The sequence below is a fragment of the Bos javanicus genome, chromosome 17 (assembly GCF_032452875.1).
Source record: "Bos javanicus breed banteng chromosome 17, ARS-OSU_banteng_1.0, whole genome shotgun sequence".
Lineage (NCBI taxonomy): Eukaryota > Metazoa > Chordata > Mammalia > Artiodactyla > Bovidae > Bos > Bos javanicus.
The window spans coordinates 71,473,340-71,496,826 of record NC_083884.1 but is presented as its reverse complement, the minus strand read 5'-3'; the positions used below and the strand labels follow the sequence as shown (position 1 = coordinate 71,496,826).

Below are 23,487 nucleotides of genomic sequence, written 5' to 3'. Positions count from 1 at the left end.
GTTGTTTCAGTTCTTTATTAGGCAAAGAAGCAGTGAATTTCAGCGTCTCCCTTAAGGAAAGGGGTTCCGGGGGCTGAGCTGGCCAGGTCCTCGGGGTGGGCTGCCTCTACTTGAACTTCTGCAGCAAATCGCAGATCCTCTCCTTGACCATCGGGTCCAGTGTGGAGCAGTCCCATTCCGCCAACTTCACCAGCCGGTCGTGGGCCTCGAAGAAGAGGGTGGAGCCGATGGCCAGCTCCACCCTCATGCGCCACTCGGCCAGCTTGGCACTGTTGAGGAAGACGTTATGGTTGCCGGCCATGGGCTGTGGACAGACGGAGAGGTAGGCATGGTCAGCCTGGGGACCAGCCCCACCTGGGCCCTGCCTACAGCCAGAAGACTCTCCCCACTCGCCCCTGTGGCCAGTGGGATTGCTGACCCCCGAGGCCTGGCCGGGGCTCACAGGTCATGTAACAGATGGAGGCGGGGGTGGAGGACCCCGAGTGGCTCTCTTGTCGCTGGTCTTGCTCCACAGCTCCTGAGTCCCTCTCAGAGGGGCCCGTGACCCAGGGGTTCCCACTTCTCCAGTGTGAAACCTCCCAGGGGTCTTGCCTTCTTCCATGGAAACCCCCTGCCCCCAGATGGAGGTGGGAGGAATTCAGTTATTTCTCCCTGTGTTGAACCTCCCTCTGTGATCAAGCACAGGAACTGCGATGAGACACCCAGCCGGCAGCCTAAGAAACAGGAACCCAAGACATCTGGGGTGGGTGTGGGGGTGAGACTCAGGGGACTGCACCGCCTGCGACAGAAAGACTGGGACTTTGTTTCTCTCCCTGTGCTGGTCCATCCTGCAGACTGACCAAGGGCCAAAGTGGCCGCTTTGCACACTGGCCAGGATCTCAGCTGGGACTTTGTTTCTCTCCCTGGGCTGGTCCATCCTGCAGACTGACCAAGGGCCAAAGTGGCCGCTTTGCACACTGGCCAGGATCTCAGCTCCATCCTACACACCAGCTCAGTCACAAGTGGCCACCCTCCCCTGCACGCAGAAGCTGCATGAATGTCCCCCACCCAGAAGTGTCCCCCCATGCAGAGCAGATGGACCCTTAGACCCAAAACCAGGGAGCGGCCCTGTCCAACTGCCCTGACTGGAGCTCTGGAAAAGAGGGGCACTTTGGTCAGAAGGACACTTTGGAAGCTTCTGGATTCTTCCTGGAGGGTCCTTTGGGAGGAGGAGGCCCCTGGGATCCCGGCTGACTGAGCAGGCTCACCCTCCAGCTCCCGTCCCCACGGAGGACTCTTCCTGAGGCACTAACGACCATGATCCTCCCTGGTTCCCAACCTGGGCTTCCCGTGGTTCCCCCAGGTCAAGGCCAGGCACCCAGGCACGGCTCCCCCTTCCCCAGCCTCTCTGCAAGTTACGGTCTCAAGGGAGTCCCTCGTCTGCTCCGTCCGCCTGCCCCCGCTGGAAACCTGCATCATCTCCACCAGGGCTACCAGGTCGGCCAGGGAGATGTTGTCCCCAGTGATGAACATCTTGTCCTGCAGAAACTTCTCCTCGAAGAGCTTCAGGTTGTTCTTCACCTCCGCCAGCATCTGCTCCGTCTTCTCAGCTGGGACCTCGTCTCCCGTGATCATTGGGATCAGCAGCTGCCCGGGGTGGGGGAGGGGAGGGAGAGGAGGCCCCGTCTGACTCTCCAGGCCTCTGGAGGCCCCGTCTGACCCTTGCCTGCTAAGACAGGTGGTGGGCAGTGCCAAGGATGTGAAGTGGTATCGCCTCCGTTGGCAGTTCCAGTGGGTAGAAGGCGCCTGGGGCCCTTGTTCAGAAGGATATGAGGGACTTCCCTGGTGGTCCAGCGGCTAAGACCCTCAGCTCCCAATGAAGAGAGGGCCCAGGTTCGATCTCGGGTCAGGGAACTAGATCCCACACGCTGCAACTAAGAGTTCACGGGCCATGACTAAAGATCCCCACGCTGCCGCAAAGATCGAAGATGCTTCGTGCTCCAGCTAAGACCCAGCACAGCTCCAAAAGATTGATTAATAAAAGATTTTTTTTTTTTTAAAGAAGGACTTGAGGTCCCAGCAGGAAGGAATCCTGTGATTGATTGGTGACGTCTGCCACAGGTGTAGCATAAGAAGTAGGGGCACATGTACTGTTGATCTGTCAGCTTCAAATATGACGGTCTTTACGGGCCCTTTCACGTTTTTTTTTTCTTTTCTCCCACTGCACAGCTCGAGGCTTGCAGGATCTTAGTTCCCCACCCAGGGTCTGAACCCGGGCCCCCGGCAGTGACAGCACCATCCTAACCACTGGACACAGGGGAATTCCCAGCTCTGATCCCTCCAGTTCAGAATGAAATGTCTTGAATCCTATCCCGGCTTGAGTGACACCAGCCCCTCCTGGGTGTCCTTCCCCTCGTCCCTATAAGGCTCTTTCCTGCCCAGTGGTCCGTGTCATACCCCCACGGCTCTGTAAGGCGGGCAAGGACAGGGAGCTGCAGAAATGAGGCTCAGAGCGGGGCGGACGCTGGCCGGAGCCCCAGCCGTGGGCCCCCTCACCTTCATCCAGAGTATCTTGTTCATGGGCAGCTGAATGGCCGTGTGCTGCCAGGCCATGAACTCGTCCACGCGGGCACGCATGTGAAGGTCTGGCGGGTACCAGTGTGAGGGGGCGCTGTACTTGCGGCACAGGTAGAAAAGGATGGCCACGCTGCAGAGAGGACGGTCAGGGCGCTCCCCAGGCCAGCCCACCCTTGCTCGCCGACCACCCGGCGCCCCTCCTGGAGGGGGCTGAGCCCAGCGGCCCTGGGAAAGGCAGTCAAGCCCACCCCCAGTGGTGAGGACCCTGCAGGGAAGGGGGTGTTGGTGGGTGGCCTCAGACAGGGCAGAACACGTGGGGGAATCCCTTAGGAGGTCATTCCTAAACATTTGCAGGTGAAGGATGGGGTGGCCCGGAGGCAGAGGAACTGAGCAGAGTACAGGCGATGCACAGTGAGCCCGGGTGGACCACCGACGGAGCTGGGGGTGGCTACTGGGCTCCTTACGCCCCTGGTTCTCTAGCGCTTGTTCTACTTTGGTGCGTGTGAACTTTTCCGTAAAAGAAAGCCAGCGATCAGCAGCGCAGGTGGGCCAGGCCGGGTGGGAAACTCCCCCAGGAGGAGCAGAGACTTGGGGTGCGAGCGCTGGGAGGACAGTTACCTTTCAGACAAGATGAACTTCCCGTCTCTGAGGCTGGGCAGCTTCCTCAGGGGGTTGATCTCGATGTACTCCCTGCTGTGGTGGTGACCTGAGAGGGGCAGGAAGCTCTGAGGCTGCTGAGACCCCAGGGACGAGAGACCCGGGCCTCCCCGGGACAGAAACAATGCCTCTTGGAGCATCTTCCCAAGAAGGGGACGCTGCACCCCAGAGGAGAAGCACGCTGCCCCTCCCCACATGAGGAGGCACATCAGGGAGCCCGTAACAGGGACCAGGCCAGGGTCCCTGTTATGCTGCCGCCCTCCCAGGCCCTGAAGCCAGGGCGATGCTTTGGCTCCAGGAAGCTGGAGGCCTCCAGCCCTCACCCCCAACTCTGTCTGGGCCCAAAGCCACAGCCTGTGAATCAACAGAAGCCCTGGGGGCCTGGATCCCAGTTCCAGGCCTCCTGCCCCCTCCAGGCTCTGCAAGTGGAGATTCTGGAGCCCCCTCTGTGGTCGGGGCGGTGATGGAGACTAGGGCCATGACCCTCACCCGGGCCCCGGGGAGTCACCCTGGGCAGGTCGGGGTGGGGTGGGGTGGGGTTGGGGGGCTGGGGAACACGTACAATGAGGAATAAGTACACGTGCTCCTGTGACCTCGGCCGCCCTGATGGGCAGTTGCACGGCAGCGGAGAAGGCGGGTGCGCTGGGTGAGAGCCCGGGGACCCTTCTTGTTCCCACTGTGCCCCCCCGGCCCCCGTTCATCACAGTGAGGAAGAATCTGCGGGGAATGGCAAAGGCGGGCCGGGCAGACACACAGTGGACAACTGCCCCCACCAGGAAGCTTTTCTTCCCTTTGTGCACTTGGGTGGGGTACGGCGTCGGGGCGGGGTGGGGCGGGGCTTGGCGTGGGGCGGGGCGGGGCTTGGTGTGGGTGGGGGCGTGGTGGGGCGGGGCTTGGTGTGGGGGCGGGGCGGGGCGGGGCGGGGCTTGGCCTGGGCGTGTGGTGGGGTGGGTCTCCTCTGCTTCCACTTCTGTGAATCCCTGACCTAGCGTCCTGCCGCCCCTAGCACCCAGCCCATCTGGGCAGCCGCAGGCGCCCACCTTTCAGCAGATCCACAAACTGGAAGTCGAAGGGGATGCTGTTCTTCCTGGCGAAGATGTAGACGGCGCGGCAGGACGGGGACAGCAGGTCCAGGTAGAGCTCCAGGCCCATGCTGGGCCCCACCGCGGCTGGCAGACGCCCAGCCGCACGCAGCCCACCGCAGCCTGTGCCCTGGCCCTGTGCCCACCCACCCAGGCCTGGCGCCCCGCATTCTGGAACTTATTGTTCTCTTGGTGTTGCCATGAGGCCCAGAAGCCTGGAATGCTCACAGCGGGAAGGATTGTGAGGATACTTGGGAGCAGACCCACAGCCACCACGTGGGGTGGCGGGAGTGGCTGTGAATTTTCCCTTCCCCTCCCTGGGGGCCCGCATGTGTGTGCCACTGGCCTGTATCTGAGAGGGGCTTCCGTGTAGGAACTCCTGGGGCCAGGCCTTTATGGCAGAAAGTGACCAAAGGGGCGTTATAGGTTTCAGAAGCGGTGGGGGGGCTGCGGGGGGGGCGTCTAGCCTGAACTGTGGCTAGAAATGGGTGCAGAGAAAGAAACCGGAACCTGGGGGGTTGTCAGGGCACTGGGTGACACCACCGGGGACTCAAGGGGTCACAGAGGAGCTCAGAAGCTTCCAGCCTGGGTTGGGACCGGCTGCGCCCGAGAGCCAAGCACCTGGACTCGGCACCCGGAGGCAGAGGAGGGTCATGCGGGGGGCCTGAGTGCTGCTGTCTCTGAGCTGCTTGACTTGAGGAGATTCCCAGACCGTTTAGAAACCGGGAGAGCCCATTGACTAGAGCAGAGCAAGGCTGGAGACGAGTGACGGGCACACAGCACGCTTACTGCAGCCCCCAAACTGCAAGGGTGCAGCTGGCCTTCAGCGGAGCTGCTCCTTCACCAGCTGCGCCAGCTTCTGGGCCATCTGAGGGTCCCACTGGGCCTCCTGGGGGCCCTGAGACTGGAGCACATGCCTGTGGGCCTTCTGGACAAGCTCAGGGCCCAGGGCAGCCTCCACACGGGCCCACCACGCGGCAAGCTGGGGCCAGTCTCGGAAGAGGTTGCAGCCGACGGGAGAGGGCTGGGGAAACAGGGCAGCTGGGGCTTGGGCTCAGCCCGCACCCAGAGCACCCCCGGGGGCAAGTGGGCAGGAGAACCTCACCTGCATCAGCTCCGTGAATGCCATCAGATCCTCCAGGGAGACCTGCCCAGAGGCCAGGAAAGGCCTGGCTGCCAGGAGCTCCTGATCAAGGTGCCCCAGAGCGGGCGTCAGCTTCCCCAGCAGCTGCTCTACCTGCGTGGTGTCCATGGGCTGCTGGGAGAAGTGGGGCAGGAGACACTGGGCCAGGAAGAGAGGAGGCGGCTTATCTCGGGGCCCTGGAAGCCTCCCAGCTCTTTTCCACCCCTCCCTCGGCAGCCACTTATCAGTGAGGCCCTCCGGGGCTTTGTGTTCAGAAGGATTCCAAGGTTTTATTCAGGCTCTGAAAAAAGCTATGCATTTCACTCCATCTCTGGCAAGTTGGATACTGCAAGGCCACAAAGATGCTGGCAGTACTCTTAAATGAATGCATTGGTATTTCCGAGACTGGTGACGGTGAAGAGGGTTTAACCCAACTCTGGAGCTGTCTGAACTGCCAATAAGACAGAAGAATAATACACCGAGATAAGATCCAAAGGACATATAATAGTGACATTGCTGCTCCGGGTGACAAGGACATAATGAAATGTCATAAATTAGTGATGTCTGCCTGGGGAAGAAGACAGGACCCCCCTGGGGGTCCTCAGTTCAGTTCAGTCTCTCAGTTGTACCTGACTCTTTGCTACCCCATGGACTGCAGCACACCAGGCCTCCCTGTTCATCACCAACTCCCGGAGTTTACTCAAACTCATGTCCATTGAGTTGGTGATGACATCCAACCATCTCATCCTCTGTCGTCCCCTTCTCCTCCCACCTTCAATCCTTCCCAGCATCAGGGTCTTTTCCAATGAGTCAGTTCTTTGCATCAGGTGGCCAAAGAATTGGAGTTTCAGCTTCAGCATCAGTCCTTCCAATGAATATTCAGGACTGATTGCCTTTAGGATGGACTGGTTGGATCTCCTTGCTGTCCAAGGGACTCTCAAGAGTCTTCTCCAACCCCGCAGTTCAAAAGCATCAATTCTTTGGCGCTCAGCTTTCTGTATAGTTCAACTCTCACATCCATACACATGACTACTGGAAAAACCAAAGCTTTGACTAGACAGACCTTTGTTGGCAAAGTAACATCTCTCCTTATTAATATGCTGTCTAGGTTGGTCATAACTTTTCTTCCAAGGAGCAAGCATCTTTTAAAATTTCACAGCTGCAGTCACCATCTACAGTGATTTTGGAGCCCCCAAAAACAGCTCCTGCCCAAGTCTGCAGGATATGGCAGGGAGGCTCACCTCGCACAGGTGGATGTTGGTGGCAGGCTGCTGGGTGGCCGTGTGCTGCCAGGCCGGGCACTCATCCACACGGGTGTGGGCCTGCAGTTCTGGCGGGTACCGGTGTGCCTCCGTCTGGTATTTGCGGCTCAGGTATAAAAGGATGGCCACATTGTAGGCAGGGGGTGTCAGAGATCACCCTGCCATGACGGCTTCCCCCGGGCTTAGCTGGTCAAGAATCTGCCTGAAGTGTAGGAGACGCGAGTTCAATCCCTGGGTCGGGAAGATCCTCTGGAAGAGGGCATGGCAACCCACTCCAGAATTTTTGCCTGCAGAATCCCATGGACAGAGGAGCCTGGTGAGTTATACTCCATGGGGTCGAAAAGAGTGGGACCAGACTGAAGTGACTTAGGATGCTTAGCACACTCTGCCATGACTCCAGCCTGTTCTGCGCCTCAGAGCCCAGCTCTCTGGGTCAGGGGCCCTTCTCAGGCAGGTGAGGCGGACCAGCCACGCACGCCCCATTCCTTTCCTGGGCCGGTTATGCCTGGTGTTCAGGGTCTGGGGGAGGGGTTCAGGGGGACCTCAACTCTCTTTTTTTTTGGCCACATGGGGAAGTAGCCTGGGGGAGCTTAGTTACTTGACCGGGGGATCGAACTCCAGCCCCCTACAGTGGAAGTGGGGAGTCTTAGCCACCGGACCCCCATTCCTGAGTGCCCTTGGGCTCTAGGCACCTGGTGCTCAGTCTCCATCCTCCGACAAGCCCTGGGAGGTGGTTACCTTACTCCCCTGTCTTACAGAAGAGGAGCTGGGGCCCAAGGTTCGGGATCTGCCTGCAAAGAGTCAGGACAGAGGACTGGCATTCAGAGCACAGTTTAGCCCCAGGGCCGCCCAGCCCCTGTGACTCTGAAAGGCCATGCTGGGACATCTGGGGAGGGGCTCCCCTGGAGCCTCAGTCTTCCCTGGCTGCCTGCAGGCTGTGCAGGTCTGGGGAAGGCCGGCATGCCCTCCGCTCTGAAGCTTCCAGATTTAGCCCCAAAGCAGCCCTCTGGTCCAGGTCCCTGCCCTCTGAGCTGGACTAGCTCAGAAGAGGAAGGAGCTGCTGGAAAGATTTCCAGCTTTTTGTCTGCCTCCAAGCAACGATGAGCCCCAGACCCAGGGCGCCTTACCTCTTAGCCAGCAGGAAGTCCCCATCCCTGAGGGCAGGCATCTTCCCCGCGGGGTTCACCTTCAGGAATTCGGGGTTCAGGTGCTCCCTTGGGGGAGAGGGGAGCAGAGAGAGCACAGAGGTGGCTCAGGGCAGGGTCTGGCCCCCAGGTGCCCCCTCCATGGAGCCCACCTGGCTCTGCTAACCCTGTGGTGCCAGCTCCAAAGGCCTCAGCTCGAAGGGGATGCCATTCTTCCTGGTGAAAATGTAGATGGCATGGTAGGGGGGCAAGTACAGGTCTAGAAAGAGCTCAAGATCCATCCCTGTGCCTCCCTCCTGCCTGCTCTCCACCTGGGTCCCATCCATGCTTCTCCTGAAGCCTACTCACCCCATGACTGGCTGGGCCGCCAGCCAGGACACCGCACCCCCTGGCCTCTGCCCTGGTGAGCGGCTGATTGCTGGATTTTCTTTTTTTTTTTAGTTTTTTTTGGATGCAGACCATTTTTAAAGTCTTTATTGAATTTGTTACAGTATTGCTTGTGTCTTAGGTTTTAGTCTTTTGACCCAGAGGCATGTGGGATCTTGGCTCCCAGACCAGGGGTCGAACCTGCAGGCGTCGGAAGGCAAAGTCGTTACCGCTGGACCACCCCCAACCCCTTCCCTGCCGTGGTCTGGCGGCTTCACCAACTTCCAGACTCAGCCTGCCGCCAACGAGACTTACCCTGCGCACACAGCACAGGGCCAGAAGGAATTTCCTCCTTCTCCTTTTCTTTCTTTCCTTCTCACGTGGGGAGCCCTGGAAGACAGCTTCCCCGCCCCCCACCACATAGAAGAAAATCAGTCACTCCACTGAAAATAGAAATGCGGGCATTTCCCACATTAGCTGGTCCAATGGCTAAGACTCCGGACTTCCCCTGCAGGGGACACAAGTTTGGTATCTGGTCAGGGAACTAAGATCCCATATGCCCAAGGTGCAGCCAGAAAGAAGAAGAAAATAGAAACGTATGTAAGGGAAACTTGAGAAACTTGAAAGCGTGGTGGGCTTTCATCTGTGCTGTTTCTGATGCTTAGGGGCCATTCCCTAAATGTCTGTGTTTGGACTCACCATTGGTTGTAAGGAGCCCTTGACTATAAAACAGGGTGAAGGCTTCATGATGATTAAATATGGTACAGCGCGTCCTCTGGAGACCCTGCTAGGATTCAGCCACGGAATAAGAAGTTGTTCAGTCACTCAGTCGTGTCCGACTCTTTGCGACCTCATGGACCGCGGCATGCCAGGCTACCGTGTCTTTCACCATCTCCACAAATCACAGGAGAGGAAATGCAAGAAAAGCCCCCAAGTTTACTCCTAAAAATGTAAATCCCCAGTAAAACCGGCCTGAGAATTTATTGGTAATGAAAAAAAAAAAAAGATGGAATAGAAAACTGGGCCAAAAACGTGAACTTTTTTCACATAGCAATTACATCTCCTGGTTTTAAGAAAAAGAAAAGTCAGTGTTTTTCTTGCATTTGCTGTTTTTCAAGTATCTGACTCAAAAGAGTCAACATGCCAGAGCAGCATGTTTTGGGGTGGCTGTTCTAACCTCCTTCAATTATAAACACAAATCAAATGACAAACACCAGATTGCTGAGCGCGGAGGTTGTGGTGGAAGCGCCCTGAGAGCTTCACTTAAGCCTGACCCACGTGGGGGATGCACAAGTATTTATACCGTATTCTCTATAATAAAGCAGAGACATTACTTTGCCAACAAAGGTCCGTCTAGTCAAAGCTACGGTTTTTCCAGTAGTTATGTATGGATATGAGAGTTGGACTATAAAGAAAGTTGAGCGCCGAAGAATTGATGCTTTTGAACTGTGGTGTTGGAGAAGACTCGAGTCCCTTGAACTGCAAGAAATCAAACCAGTCCATCCTAAAGGAAATCAGTCCTGAATATTCATTGGAAGGACTGATGCTGAAGCTGAAGCTCCTACACTTTGGCCACCTAATGAGAAGAGCCGACTCATTTGAAAAGACTCTGATGCTGGGAAAGATCGAAAGCGGGAGGAGAGGGGACGACAGAGGATGAGATGGTTGGATGGCATCACCGACTTGATGGACATGAGTTTGAGTAAACTCCGGGAGTTGGTGATGGACAGGGAGCCCTGGCGTGCTCCAGTCCGTGGGGTCGCAAAGAGCTGCCCACGCCCTAGCGACTGAACAACGTAGAAAGGTCACTGCAGAAACAAAAAAGACGTCAGATAGTCCTTCTCCTGGACGTGAGCCTCATGCCGCCCCTTAGCCGCATCTTATCAGACCTCCTGCCCCTCGGGCAGGTGCGGCCACCGCGCGTATTCCGGAACCGCCTGGTCCCGGGTAGCCTTTGGCCCCGCCGCGCCCTGCCGCGCGGAGTACGCCGGGAGCTGCCAGCTTCGCCCCGCCCCTCAGAGCACCGCCCCGCACGCGAGCATGACGGGAATGGGCCGACGCCCCGCCTCGCGGGCTGCTTGGCGCGCGGAGCTTGCCGGGAGAAAGGGAATGTGGGTGGGTTGCCCTGGCAACGTGCGGCTTGGCACGAGCTGAACAGTTGGGGTCCCGAGACCAGAGCGGCTGCTGCGCGCGGGCTTTCGAGGGCGGCGGGTGGTTCGGTTACTGCCCGGCGGCGGCCGAGCCTGGAAGGAGAGGGCGGGAAAAACCACGCGGGAGCGGGGCGTAGAAGCGGAAGAGAGGGGTCCGGGGCGAAGGGAGGGTGTGCAGCGTCTCAGGCCGTGTCGAGTGAGGGGAGCTGTGCAGGGTGTCCCAGAGCGAGGGGAGGAAGCGGAGGGGAGACGGGCTCGGAAAGTGCAGGGAAACGGAGAAGAGGGAAGAAACAGCGGGGCGGGCCTCCTGGCAAGGCAGGTTTCGTGGAGTCACATCACTGAGCAGACTGTAGGAGACCCGATTTCACTGCGTCAGCATGCCCCAGCCAGAGACGCCCTATCACCGAGCAAACCCGTACTCAGTGTTGGAAAAAGAATATATTTACGCACACGATAGAGGAGGGAAGAATGGTCAGGGAAAGGGGAGCGGGCAGGTCGGACACCCGAGCCTAGAGCCCCGTTGTGGAGCAGGGAGGGTCGTCATGGGTTGCTTGCGCGTGTAGTTGGAAGTCTGACCACAGAGCCCTTTCTGGCGCCTAGAGATCTAACCACCTTGACTTCCTCTGCCTGTGAGAGACTCATCTTTGGGTTAAGGAGGGGAAAGAGGAAGGGACAAGATGCCCAGTAGGAATTACAAGGAAGGGATGCCGATGGGAGGAAAGGGGAGAGAGCACCATGAAATCCATTCTGGTGAGAACTAGGCACTGGTTTTAAGAGAAGTCCATGTCCTGACACCCAGTCCCATTTTGCGGCTTCTGAGTGAGGTGGACCAAGTTAAGACTAGGGGCTCCGGACAAGAAGACTTTAGGTAATTCTTGTCAACAGAGACTTCACATGGGACCCCACGCACCCACCATCTTGTTGATGCTTTGTTCATTCTTTGCCCGGATACCTTGAGGTCCCAGCTCATTTCCCTCAGGGAGGACCTTGGTGGTCTTTTGATAGAACCTGCTGTGACCTGAGGTGAACGGCCCCTGTGGGCAAAGGCGGGAACACACGTTACCACTGATGACTCCAGGGAACATCACAGATTGAGTTTCCCAAAGTTTTCTGAGGCCGCCTTGTCATCTGTAAAACAATTACAGCTCTCCCCTCTCCAGAGGTGGTTATATATAGAGACCTAGTGAGACCCTGCAAGGGCTTTTAGAGGGTGTGGGCCCTCTAATGCAAGGATGAGTTACTTGAAAGGCCAGTCCCTGTGGCTTGTGGAGCCACTGCGGGAAGGAAGGGGATGGAGCCCGCTATGGAGATGGAGACCAGATGGAGACCACTGGCTAGCCGGGCCAGGTCAGCTTGATGTGTGGACCCTCATGTACCCCCATTCCCCCTGGCTCTGCTCTGGGCCCAGAGACCTGGATTTAAATCCTGGACCTGTCACTTACTAGCTGAGTGATCTTGGGCAAGACATTTTGGCTTTCCTGCTTAAGTAGGACAAAGCTGGCCTGTGAATGAAACCATAGAAACCAAGGCACTTCTGGTTCCAGAAGGAGGCTGCTGTGGTTGGGGAGGGGCCCTGGCCAGGAACCTGTTAGAGACAGTTATTTTGTCACCGACTGGAATGGCCTTGGGACAGAGCACCGCTGTCTACCTCCCCCTGCCTGTCGCGCTGTCTTTCTCAACCCTGTCACCCCCGTCAGCCTTAACGTTGGCCTTCCCCTCAGTTTCCTGCTGTGTTGGCCTGGGGATGGGGATTCCTGCAGAAACCAGTAAGCATACGATGAGGAAGCTCTCAGGTCACATTACAGTTCACGCGCATAGGCGAGGGTGTTCAGTCCTGAAGAGCAGCCGGTTCCCCAGCATGAGAACAGAGCCCTGAACAAACCACGGGGAGCCAGTGAGAGTCCCACCTGTGAGCACCGGGGAAAGTTGAGTCTTGAGTGAAGAGTTGGTTGGAAAAGGAAGCTGAACAGAAAAACTGGGTCGTCAACACACTCAAGATGATAAACAACCTTTACATAAATAAATACATATATGTGTATAAAGCAATTATCTAGATTGAGAAGTTACAAATTTTAAAAATGAGGACCACAGACATCACAAACTCAAGCAAAATACCCTGACATTTTTCTTAACTGGCAGACATAACTTCTCCTTTCAAATACTCCCTCTTCCCCCTATATTTTTTGACTGCAGACTCTTTGATTCACCTTTCATTTTGACCATGATTTTATGTTTCCTGCAGGGAACAGGGGATTCCCCCACCTCTCCTTTGGCAGTAAGCGTGTCCCCAGAAGCCATTTATGCACCAAAGCAGCAGACACAGGAGTGACTTCTAAGCTCGTGGACATATTCCACTCCACCCATACATTAGTGATCCACCGCCTTTACCTTCCCCGTAGCCACACCCCAAATGCCCATGACTCCCACGGGGGATGTGTAACAGAAGGGAACGGCTCTGAGCCATGGCAGCTGTTGGCAGGGGCAGAATTCAAGGGAAGATGGGCGGGCACCTTTGAGCACTGCCAAGCCACCAGTTCACTCTAATTTTGCCTCGTTCGTTTGGTGGGGTCGCACAGGTCCTTCTCCTGCCCCCCGACTCCCGCCGCCGTCCTCCAGCACACACAGCAGGGAGGTTCCTGGGTTTGTGGGCGCCCCCCCCAAAGCCCTCCTCTGGACAAGGGGAGGGTCCTTGGCCCTGAGCAGAGTTCTCCTGGGGGCCCTCCCCGCCCTGTCCACACATAGCCTTGGTCAAGCTGATCCTTGTGCCGCAGGCCGCTTCCTGAGGACAGAAGGGTGGGAGGACTCATTCAGGTCCCACCTCTCTGTCCACTGCGGTGGGGGGGGGGCGGGGGGGGGCGGGGAGGGGGATGGGGGGCGGGGGGAGGATGGGGGGCGGGGGGGGGCGGGGAGGGGGATGGGGGAGGGATATGGGAGGGGAAGTGTAGAAGAAGAAAACTGGGAAGAAAGGCGAGTGGGCCTTGGCTGGGGCGGGGGTGGGGGGAGGGCCGGGGGGTGAGAAGAGGCACCGGTCCTCTCACTGTCTTGCTGTGTGACATGGGGGAGGCCGCCTACGTTACCTCTCTGGGCCTCAGTTTCCCCTTGAAAGTAAGGCCGCTAGTCCCTCCCTCACAGGGTTGTTGTGAGGATAACACGAGGTAGCGTCCGGGGGAAATTGCTTGGGAAATTGGGAAAGGCCACTCATGCTGTGGAGCCTCTGGCTAAGGGGGACAGGAGCCCCGGAGGGCCCCAGACACAGGCCCCAGGGGCCTTGCCTGGGAGGGGAAGCCGCTGGGGCCTTTACTCAAAGCTGAGCCTGCCTTAGGCGGAGCAGCAGCTGTGCTGCCCACCAGAGCCCTGGCCCGAGCTCGGGGGCGGGGGGGCGGCACCCCAGGCTGCGGGAAAAGCCTGGAAAGCAGAGGGACTGCTGTAGTGGCATAGCTCCGGGGGCTGCAGAGGCTGGGGCCCGACAGTCGGCACAGCGGTGATCGGGCAGCTGTGGGGCCCGACCGGGCCGTGAGGAGCAGGGGCCACCTCCACAGGGGGCTGCGGGGCAGGGCTGGTGGACCCCAGTGGGGTGGGCACAGGGCCGGCTTGCTGCCCACCCCCATGGATGGTCTTCCTGCACCTGGTACCTGGCGCTAGCCCCTCTGATCCTGCCCTGCTCCCTGTCGCCTCCGCGATCTGAACACACTCGCCTCTGTCGGTGTGCACAGAGAGACCCCTTTAAGAAACCAAACAAGTGACTTGAAGTGAGAGTTTAGGGTTCATCTCCAGCAGAGAAAACGGGTCACAACGGGTTGAGTGGGCAACAGTGGTCAGAGGGGCGGTACAGCATGGAATGGAAGAGGAGGAGGAAGCCAGGGGGTGGGGGGGCATGGCGAGGCGGCGGGAGGACCGGTCAGCAGCCGGCCTGGGGCCTGGGGCACTTGCCAGAGACCCTCACCTGCCGGGCAGTTTGCTCCGCTTCAGCCTCAACGGGAGCAAGGAGGGCCGCGGGCACCTGCGTGGCAGGGCGGGCCAGGTCCCCAGAGAGGCTGAGGGAGCCGGACGGATGGAAGCTGCCCACTCTGTCCTCCCAAGTTCATGGGTCAGCGATACAGCTGCTGCTCCCCGAGCAGAGTGGCGGGCGGATGTGATGCGAGGGCAGGGGCCACCGGGCGCCTCAGCCGTTTCCCAGGGGTGGGGGCAGGCCCCAAATCTACTCGTCCCCCTATGCGGGCCGCGGGCGGCTTATAGAGCCTCCCACATCAGCCACCTCACGATGGGCCGGAACCCACATCAGTGAACTCTCAGGACACCTTGGACCCCAGACCCGGAACTCTCTCCCTGCCCTTTCCCATCCTGAATTAGGTCCAACCTCAGAGTCCAAATTTGGCTCAGAGGTTCTGCAAGGAGACGAAACAACAGAGATGCTCCCATTAAAGGGTCAGCCTGGAAACAGACCTTCTGTCCTGAATTTCCTAGGGTGAAATGCAAATCAAAAAATTAAATTGCTTTGCCCTTTTAGGTTAAAGTTCAAAGAAAGAAAAATGGAAAATCGAAGGTCAGGGGGATTAAGGCCCAAAGCCTTTCCCAGGGAGCCTGGTGGCCGAGTGCTCCTCGTCCAGGGACTGTGCTGTGCAGCCACCTGCAGGGCTCCCGGGCCGTCTCCACTCCTCGGCACGGTCCCAGCCTGTCGCGTGTGCCCCACCTGCCACCCGCCGGCCTGCGGGCTGCTCGTGGCCTCAGAATCCGCTGTGCTGAGCCCCGTGTGGACCCCTCTTCCTGCTGGCTCAAGGTCTGGCTGGAAATGGACAGAAAGTGGGCAGGAAGGAGCATGCCGGCCCAGCCCCACCCCTGGGGGTCCTGCCCCAGCAGAGGGTGAGCTCAGCCCCGCGGGCACGCACGGGGCCAGGCCCGGAGCCTCTTTGCCTTCAGCCTCCTCTGAGTCCATTCGAGCCACTCCTGCCTGCTCATAACCCTACCCTGTGGGCGGCCCAGCCTTTGGAGCTCATTTGTGATAACTTCCTCCTTCCAAGATTTTCGGAGCCTTGTACTTGCCGTTTCCCTCCAGCCACCCCTGACTGAGCTCCGCCCAGTGTCCATCGCCCACCCGGAGCGGATTCCCCTGCTGAGGGCAGGGCACATGGGGGCCGTCGTCCAGCGGGCACACCTGGCCGGCTCCTCACCGCACAGAGGCCGGCCGCTCTTATTGGATTCCAGGGACTTCCCTCCTCCTGGCCCTTTCTTGTGGCTTCCTGGCCCAAACATTTAAGCATTTCTGACATATTCCTCTAGATGTTGTCCCCTGGGCTCTCCTAGGCAAGAGAAAGAAACACTGCTGAGGCCAGCGTGGTCACAGCATCCGCCGCTGAGACAGCCCCAGGGCTCCACCCCAGAACCGGGCCAGCCCCTCCCACTGGCCTCCAGCCGGGCCTGCCCGAGGCCTCACGCCCGTGTTGGGACCCCTCCCCTAGTCTTGCCAGCCCATCCCGTGCACCCAGAGCTTCTCAGTGCTGCTTGCCCATCTCCTGTCGAAGAGCTTGCCCAGCTTGCCCGGCTCCTCCCCAGCCTCTCTCACAGAGACCCTGCCCACCGGCGTACTGCGCCTCCCAGCTCCAGGGGGCCGGCCGCGTCCCCAGCCTCGGCCCTGGGTTCCCCCACCCCAGGGAGCACCGCTGACCCGGGTGCTCTGTGGGCCTGGCTGCTCGCTGCCTTGCGTCTCTGCCCAGCCTGTCTCTGACTGTCCCAGCCTGTCCTCATGCTCCTTTGAGGACACCCCTCTTTCTCCTTCTTCCGCTGCTCCTGTTTTGAGCGTGAGACCAGGGCGGGCTTTTCAAACCGCTCTGTCCCCCCGCCCGCTGGCTCCCGTGCGCCCCTCTGCTTGCTGTGCCAGCCTCTGGTGGGCAATGACCTCCTGAATTGTTTTTCTGTCTCAGCCCCTCTTCTCTGCCGGTGATGTTGCTGTGAGTTCACAACCCCATACCTCCCACTGGCGGGCCGGCTGGGCTCCCAGCTCCAGGGGCCAGACCTTACCTGGGAATGTTCTGGAAGGTGTAGGCGGGCCCTCCATGGCCCCTCTTCTGACGGCAAACTCGGGGGGCCAGCACCTCCTTGTAAACTGACCCTGGAGAACCCCACCCCCACCCAGAAGCTCTCTGGAGCCCCAGCGAGGCCTCTGACGGCTCACAAACCCACCCACCCATGAGGACCCTGCTGCGTGGCTGGTGGAGCGCCTCCCCATCAAAGACCTCACAGCCTGGGCATCAGCTAGGGCACTGCCAAGGTGTGGCTCGCACCCAGTCCCCGAGGCCCCTGGCATCCATTCCCACAGCCTCAGACCTCACCTGGACTCCTGTGTGGGGTCCACTGGGGTCTGCTCAAAGCTTGACGCCAGTGTGCAAGACGGTGGGCTCGAGGGGCCTGCGTAGACCACTGCTTTCTTCCAATTCCATTTTGGGGGACTTCAGCCATATTGTGGGGGTCCCAGCACGTGCCACAAGGCGGGCTGAGCACATGGAGCCCAGAGGGTCACGCCGGCAGGTGGAGGGGGGTGGTGGGGGGGTGCTGTGGGATAGACGCACCCCACAGGGACCACGCCCCACCTCCGCAGGCCCGCAGCGGCTGGGCACTCAGGGAGGCCAGAGCTAGGCTTGGGAGGAGGCAGCCGGGGGACAGACCTCGTCAGGCAAGGCCTCCGAGGGGTAGGGGCCGGGGGGCCCACACGCACGGCACGTGGCGGTCTTCCTGGCCTTCCCTGACTTCCTTTCTGTGTATGTGTGGGGGGTGGCCACACACACCACATACATACACACAGAAAAATGCGTAGAACTTGAACAAGTGCAACGCAGACACTCGTAACAAGAGTGAGAGACGAGGTCTCCACAGCCCCGCTCCACCGCGGTCACCGCCAGCCTCACCGTGGCGGGCTGTCCCGCTGTCCCCTGGGAGAGGAAGCCTGGCCCGGCCTTCCTCAGGGTCCGAGCGCCTCGGCAGGGCTCTGAACAAGCTGGTTGCGGCTCGCTGGCTGGGACCTGTAAGCGCCCGAAAGGGCCGGGCCCACGGTGGCGCGTGTCCCTGCGGCTGGCCCACGGTGCTGCCCGGCCGTACATGTTGGGTGCCAGGAATGTGTCACGCTTTATTTATCCATTCCCTTCTCGATGGCTGTTGCGTGGTCTCCAGGTTTCTATGGGGTCGGCACCTGGGCGGGGAGCTGCAGTGGCTTCATTACCGCCGACAGGACGGGTAGGAGTGGCAGCTTGTGGTGCCTTAACTGCCTTTCCCTCATCTTTAAGCCGAACATCTTTGCCACTGGCTATTCCGTTTGTGAAGAGGCTTATAAAGTCCTTTGCTAATTTTTTGTTGGTTAGTCTGTCACAAATTTATAAAAGAGTTTTTTGTGTTGTTTTTGATATCTGAATGTGAGCCTCTCACCACACGTCTTTTGACCCGTCGTGGTATCTGACTAATCAGATCAAACGTGTCCAGCTCTCCTTAGTCATCTGTGCTTTCTGCACCTCACTGAAGCAGTCGTGAAGGTGATACGCTCTTCTGTGACCTGTGTGTCTTTAATTCGCTGTTTTATTTTTTTTTTTGGCGTGCGGAGGCCCTGGCGGCTCGCTGACCTGGGCTTCCCGCACACGGATTTTGTTCCCCTCTGCCTGATCCTGCATCGGGCCCACAGGTGTGTGCAGGTTTCTGCCCTGCGCTGATTCACTTCGCCTCACTTACGGCGCTTGATAAGAAATCTTGACATCGAAGCAGGTCCCCCGCCTTGAAAATGTTTTGGTTCCTCCTGACCCTTTGGATTCTCACAAACGTTAGAATTTGGTGATCAAATCCCACCCCAAGTGTGTGGGAATATCTCCTGGGGCTGTGTGGAATCGTGGGGCAGACTGGGGGGAAGTGAAGACACTATGGGGCCCTTCAGTGGCCCCCCGGGTGGGTCTGCGTTTTCTCTGTGGAGTTCAGCGCATCTCTGCTTCCTTCCCGGATGCGAGCGGTGAGCTCAGCAATTGCTGCTTGTCTCCCTCGTCGCCACCTCTCGTCTCGCCTCTTCCACGTGTTTGAAGCCACGTTCGGCGTGGTGTCTGTGAAGTCACAGCCTGTTCTGGAAAGTGTCTGTTTCTGAATCAACATTCACTATACCTCAGCGTTCTTTATTTTGCTTGTCTGGTAAACATGGGTTGTTGACGTAACAGGACAAGGGCTGTGACCGCCGTTCGTGTCCTTCTTTACCCCCCCACGATCACCAAGCCCCTCACCCTTGTCTACACGCGGGATGGCGGTAGAACCTGCACTTGCCTGTCGGCTTCGTCGCTGCGTTTTGTTCTGACTGGCAGCCAGCCACTCAGCAAGGAATCAGCCCTTCATGGGAGGTTCTGCTTTTGCAAACTCCCTTCCAGAACCCTCCTGAGCGCTCAGCTCTCGTGGTGCTTTGCTGTTGGTGGGGGAAAGGCCTGGGCTCTTTCTACTGGACGCGCCTGCTTCCTGGGGGGCAGGGCCGCCTGGGCAGCCCCACCCCAAACGCTGGTGCTGGCTGCAGGGTCACTTGTGTTCTTCTCTGAAGCCATGCGCCTCCCTGGAGGGCGTCGGTACCTGCCCCTTCCCCTCAGACCCACTTCTGGAGCAGAAGACTGGGGGCTCACTAGAACTTTATAGGCTTGAAACCCAAACGGTCTTTCCACTTCTGCCTGAACAAAGACAATATGGGCTTATTTTAGAATCAAGAAAAGTATCCTCCAAATTATCAGAGAGCAAAGGAGGAGAGGCTCACTCCCTGAAGCTGGGCTTCTCCTGGGGAAGCACTGGCAGACCCCGGCAGAGTCCACGCGCTTTTCTCGTGGGTGGCAGTCCTGTTGCCTCATTGCCTACTAGGGATCGGACCCTCGCCCCCCGCCCCCGTGTTGGAAGTGCAGAGTCTTAACCACTGACCACCAGGGAAGTCCCCGTCACAGTGCTTTTTGACCAGCCAGGTCTACTTTTCAGCAAAGCCACAGCGAACTTCATACCACCTTTGAAGGTCATGAGTTAAAGTAACAATTCAGGCAGGCATCGCCCTGCCATCCCCCACTGAGCTAGCAGTGGTGGGAAGAAGCTCTTTGGGGAGGATGGGGGCGGGGGGCTGGCTGCCACCAGACGCCCTAACTTACAAGCTAAGTTGATAGTTGTGGACTTTGGGGAGACACCTCTCCACTGCTGGCAGCATCACTGTGGCCCAAGAGGGCTTCATCCCCGTGGTGCTCTGGCCGGCCGAGGTCCGGGCCCAAGCTGGGGAAAACATTTGCAACTCCCAGCAAAGAGTTAGCTTCTCTGATACACAAAGAGCTTGAACACAACAAACCACTCAGTGGGGAAACGGGCTGGAGGAGTGGACTTGCTTTCCCGAAAAGGTACCAGGAATGGCACAGGTGGGGAGGCCCCGGGCTCCAGACGCGCCCTCTAGGGGGGACTTCTGGTCACTGCACCGATTTTGACCTACTCACCCTGCTAGGGACCTATCCTCCAGATACACCTCCACACGCGTGGCCACCAACAGCATGGGGCTGAGGGCTGAGGGATGGACCGAGCCCAAGCCGTCCTGACCGGGGCTGCTTAAGCAACTGATCTAGACTTAAGAAAAAAAAGCAAAGTCAAACTAGCGTTAGAATAGGCTACCACTTGTGGGCGACAAAAGTTGGGGGAGGGGTGTTATGTGTGTGTAAAGATGCCTCTGGGGGTTTCTGTGGAGCGGGTGGCCGCAGGGAGCTTTCTCTTGGGGGATCTTTGGAATACTCTGAATTTGAGCCCCAGACATATGTCCCCTGCTAAAACGAGAGCAGAATTAGGCAAGAAATCCGGTCATGGGGTCGCACTCACGAGACTTCCCATTTGTAGCTTTGGGATTGGGAGCCCTGTCTGGGGGGTGGACCCGCGAGAGTACCCTGCTGTCCCTGGATGGCAGCCAAGGCTCCAGGAGCGAGGGGACACAGCCAGCTTATGAAAACTGGCCTCTTTTTTTTCCCTCTTACGTGGGCTTCAAACACAGAAAGGGAGACGCACTCACTCAACCAGGAGGGTGAGTCTGGCAGAAGCGGCTCATGGAGCCTTACTATGCACCCACCTTTCCAGCTCATTCTGTAATTCTTGCTGTGAGGCCTGCAGGGCTGGAAGCTGGCTTGGCTCAACTGGGAAGAAGGGCTGAGTGGCAGGAGAGCCTCACGAAGCCCCATCCTGGGGGCCAGCACCGGGTGTGGAGTGGGGAAAAGCGTCAAGGAGGAGCTCACTGGCCCAGAAACGCTGGCATCGTCCTGAGCTCTGGGGTCCACGGAGCCCCCCAGATAATATTAAGACCCTAGTGCAGGCGCAGACCCTGCTGACACTTTCAGCATCCCCGGCAATCGCTGTGCCCATGCTGCTGAGGCTGACGGGGATGGGTCCGTGGTTAGGGAATATGGAGGAAAGATGTTTGGGGAACCCCTTCATTTCATCGATGGGGAAAACTGAGGCCCAGAAGGGGAGCCACAAGCACTTGCCTCCAGAGCCCCTTGAGTCAGGCTCCCAGGGGAAGCAGGCCTTCGGGCAGGGGTCTCAGGCTGGGGGAGAGGGCAGTGGGACAAGCCTGGAGGGGACGAGGGAGGCCTGGAGGGACCTAGGCTGCTAGGCTGTCCAGAGTGGACATGCCCCGAGTGGCCTCCAGGCTGCTGGCCCCAAAGAACACGGAGCTTGGTGCAGCTGCCCAGAAGCTGCTGGGGACACAGGACCAGGAGGAGCGGTGTTCAGGGCCTAGGCTGATGTAGAGGGGCCTTCCTTGGCGTCAGGGCCTCAGGGAGTGCGTCCTAGAAGGCGCTGTGCGGGGCTCCCGGGAGTGAGGAAGGGAGGGCATTCAGTGCACAAGCAACGGAGGCACCAGGCTGCAAACTGGGGCTGAGGGCGGCCGGTCCCCCTGGAGGCCGGGGGTCTTCACTGCAGACGACTGGTAGCACTGGAGTGATGGCAGAGAGCAGGTGGCAGCCGGCGCCCCCACCCCCGTCTGGCCCACCTCTGTGTGAAGTGTTCCTTGGAAATGAGTTTCTGCTGCTGGTTCCAAGGGTGCTGGCACCCCTGTGGGCAGGGCAGCTGCTGGCTCCGGGGGCAATAAGCCCGTGCTTTGGAGCTCACGGGGTGAGACAGGGAGTGAGGTAAGGGAAACGGGATGGCCTGAGCGGGGTGCAGCAGTAACAGTGGTTCGCTTTGGAGAACCCTGGGGTGCAGTAGGCGTGGCCACGAATGTGGGCCCTGACCCGCAGGTGCCCACAGTCTCCTCGGATTCCAAGGAGCCTTTGCCATGCAACACTGCAGCTGACCAGAGCCTCCGGCGGCAAGCCACGCTCCGCTCTCCCAAGCCCCTCCACCCTCCCTGAGACAGCAGGCGCTAAGCCTGGGCCTTCAGACGCCTGCAGCTGGAGAGCCCCCCATGGCTCCCGTGGGGCCACAGTGAGAGTCCTAGCTGGGGCATTGGGGGGCGGAGACGTGAGGCGGGACCCTGGGAGGAGGCAGCCCGAGTCGACGCCCCAGAGACCAGAACCAGGTCCTTAGCTGTGAAATGAGGAAGCTGGACGAGATGCTCCGAGACCCAGACCCCTACTCTCCCTATCACGGGCGCTGGGCCAGGCTGGCAGGAGTTCATACCCAAGAGGGGGACGCTGAGCCAGGCCACAACATGCCTGCCCCAGCCTGGAGACCCTGAGACTCCTGTTGCCTCACCGGTGACAGAAAGAGACCGAGGGGAGCTTGAAGACATCTGTGGGGGGGAGAATGACCCCCCCAGACAGGCCACACCCTCCAGACTCCTCCTTTCTAAGGTCATGACTGTCCCCTGTCCTGGAAGCTAAACCCTCCATAGCCAGGAAGCAGACTTGGGGCTGGGGGATGGAGTGCTTCCCGCCTCCCCAGCTTCAGCCTGGACTTAAGGAGAGCAGCCCTCAGGCGTATCCAGGGGAGCAAGCTGGCCCTGGCAGGCTGCCCCAGTGGAAAGTGCCAGTGAACTGGGTTGTTCTGACCCGTCCTCAACTACTGGCCTGGACTAGGTACCTGGAGCTTCCTGCCCCTGCCTGCGGGAAGCCACATGGGGGGGGCCACTGGCAGCTGCCCAAGAAGGGCCTGGGGTGGCCACACGCATAAAGGGGCCCTTGTCACTGTGGCTCAAAGGCAGGCCTGCTCCTCACTCCCAGCACCAGAGGCCTGCCCAGGCAGTAGAACCCTTTCCCCCAGTATCTCAGCTTCCAAAACCAAATTCACTTCAATTCCGTGGAATTTTAAGTCACCTCTCTCTGGGTGTTCTTGTCTGTCTTAGGGGCTGAGGTTCAGGGCTAGCACGAGTCCATAGGGGAGGCCCCAGAACCCGGGCTGATGAGGCAGGGGGAGGCCATCTCCGTGCCCACAACTGAGTGACTGCACTTTTTCTTATTTGGAAGGAGCTGCCGCCAGGTGGGGCCCAAAGGCAACTGGCCTGGCCACAAGGGAGCGAGCCCCTGCACTTGGAGAAGGGATCCTACCTAGGCCAGGAGACCCCAAGTACACTGGTGTTCCCGACTGTCCCCTCGGCGCCGAGACCTTCCTATCCTACAGGGGCTAACAGCCACCTGGAGGCTCTGACAGCTGCTGTACCCTGAGACTTGAATGGCACCCAAACCACGAGTTTGTTCTCGCAGTTAACTGCTGTGCCCCAGGGCCCGGGGTGGACAGGGCGGATCATCAGGAACTCAACCTTCCAGGCACCTCCCCCACCACCACACTGGAAAACGGCTTCCAAGCTCCAGAACAGGGGGATTTCCCAAATCACGACCCTGAGGCGGGCATCGGGGCAGTGACCCCGACCGAGTCCAGGTTTCTCTCTCCTCCCCGCCCCTCCTCGGCTCTACTGGGATTCTGACCCCTCCCCCAGTTCCTCAGCCAGCCCCGACCCACGTGGTGGCTGGGCCTCTGCAGGAGGTCGGAGTGGGGAGAGGGAACGGAGGGTTCCGGATCTGAGTTGGATGCCTGGATCTGGGTGCAGGCAGGATGCCAACCAAGTGTGGGCCCTCTACTGGGGGCTGAGGCGTGGAAAGGCTAGGCTGCAGACTCCGGGGATAACCCGTCCCGGCCTCGGTTCCACATTCACCGGCCCCGCCCTGCATCGATTCCTCCGCAAGCCAAGAAAAAACGAGG

General features: G+C 59.1%; 2 protein-coding genes across 6 annotated transcripts; both read right to left on the bottom strand.

Annotated features, from left to right (window-relative positions):
• LOC133229151 (glutathione S-transferase theta-4) lies at positions 1 to 4,798 on the bottom strand. Of its 5 annotated transcripts, XR_009730494.1 has the most exons (7): positions 4,254 to 4,798; positions 3,776 to 3,930; positions 3,175 to 3,262; positions 2,536 to 2,686; positions 1,450 to 1,626; positions 443 to 713; positions 191 to 304 (listed from the first exon to the last, which is right to left on the bottom strand). XR_009730494.1 is itself a non-coding variant. In XM_061385509.1 (6 exons), exons 1-6 carry the CDS (start codon positions 4,463 to 4,465, stop codon positions 107 to 109), a joined length of 945 nt encoding a protein of 314 aa, XP_061241493.1. In that variant the 5' UTR covers positions 4,466 to 4,792; the 3' UTR covers positions 1 to 106. The 5 variants fall into 5 exon arrangements, 4 of the variants coding, with proteins under 4 accessions (XP_061241493.1, XP_061241492.1, XP_061241495.1 ...); XM_061385509.1 differs by lacking the exon at positions 443 to 713 and having other exon boundaries at positions 1 to 304; positions 2,536 to 2,650; positions 4,254 to 4,792; XM_061385508.1 differs by lacking the exon at positions 443 to 713 and having other exon boundaries at positions 1 to 304; positions 4,254 to 4,791.
• A 51-nt stretch (positions 4,799 to 4,849) lies between these two features.
• On the bottom strand, positions 4,850 to 8,573 carry LOC133229153 (glutathione S-transferase theta-1-like). The gene is made up of 2 exons (XM_061385512.1): positions 5,401 to 8,573; positions 4,850 to 5,319 (listed from the first exon to the last, which is right to left on the bottom strand). The coding sequence occupies exons 1-2, from the start codon at positions 5,545 to 5,547 to the stop codon at positions 5,119 to 5,121; spliced, it is 348 nt and encodes a 115-aa protein (XP_061241496.1). The 5' UTR covers positions 5,548 to 8,573; the 3' UTR covers positions 4,850 to 5,118.
• Positions 8,574 to 23,487: the final 14,914 nt, after the last annotated feature.

What these genes read in the sequence shown, in the direction of transcription:
- LOC133229153 (XM_061385512.1), bottom strand. Translation starts at nt 5,547, where the DNA reads ATGGACACCACGCAGGTAGAGCAGCTGCTGGGGAAGCTGACGCCCGCT. An exon ending in CATTCACGGAGCTGATGCAG is followed by an intron (nt 5,320 to 5,400) that starts GTGAGGTTCTCC and finishes CTGTTTCCCCAG; the next exon opens with CCCTCTCCCGTCGGCTGCAA.
- LOC133229151 (XM_061385508.1), bottom strand. Translation starts at nt 4,465, where the DNA reads ATGCGGGGCGCCAGGCCTGGGTGGGTGGGCACAGGGCCAGGGCACAGG. An exon ending in GTTTGTGGATCTGCTGAAAG is followed by an intron (nt 3,931 to 4,253) that starts GTGGGCGCCTGC and finishes CATTCCCCGCAG; the next exon opens with ATTCTTCCTCACTGTGATGA. An exon ending in ACGTGTACTTATTCCTCATT is followed by an intron (nt 3,263 to 3,775) that starts GTACGTGTTCCC and finishes TGCCCCTCTCAG; the next exon opens with GTCACCACCACAGCAGGGAG.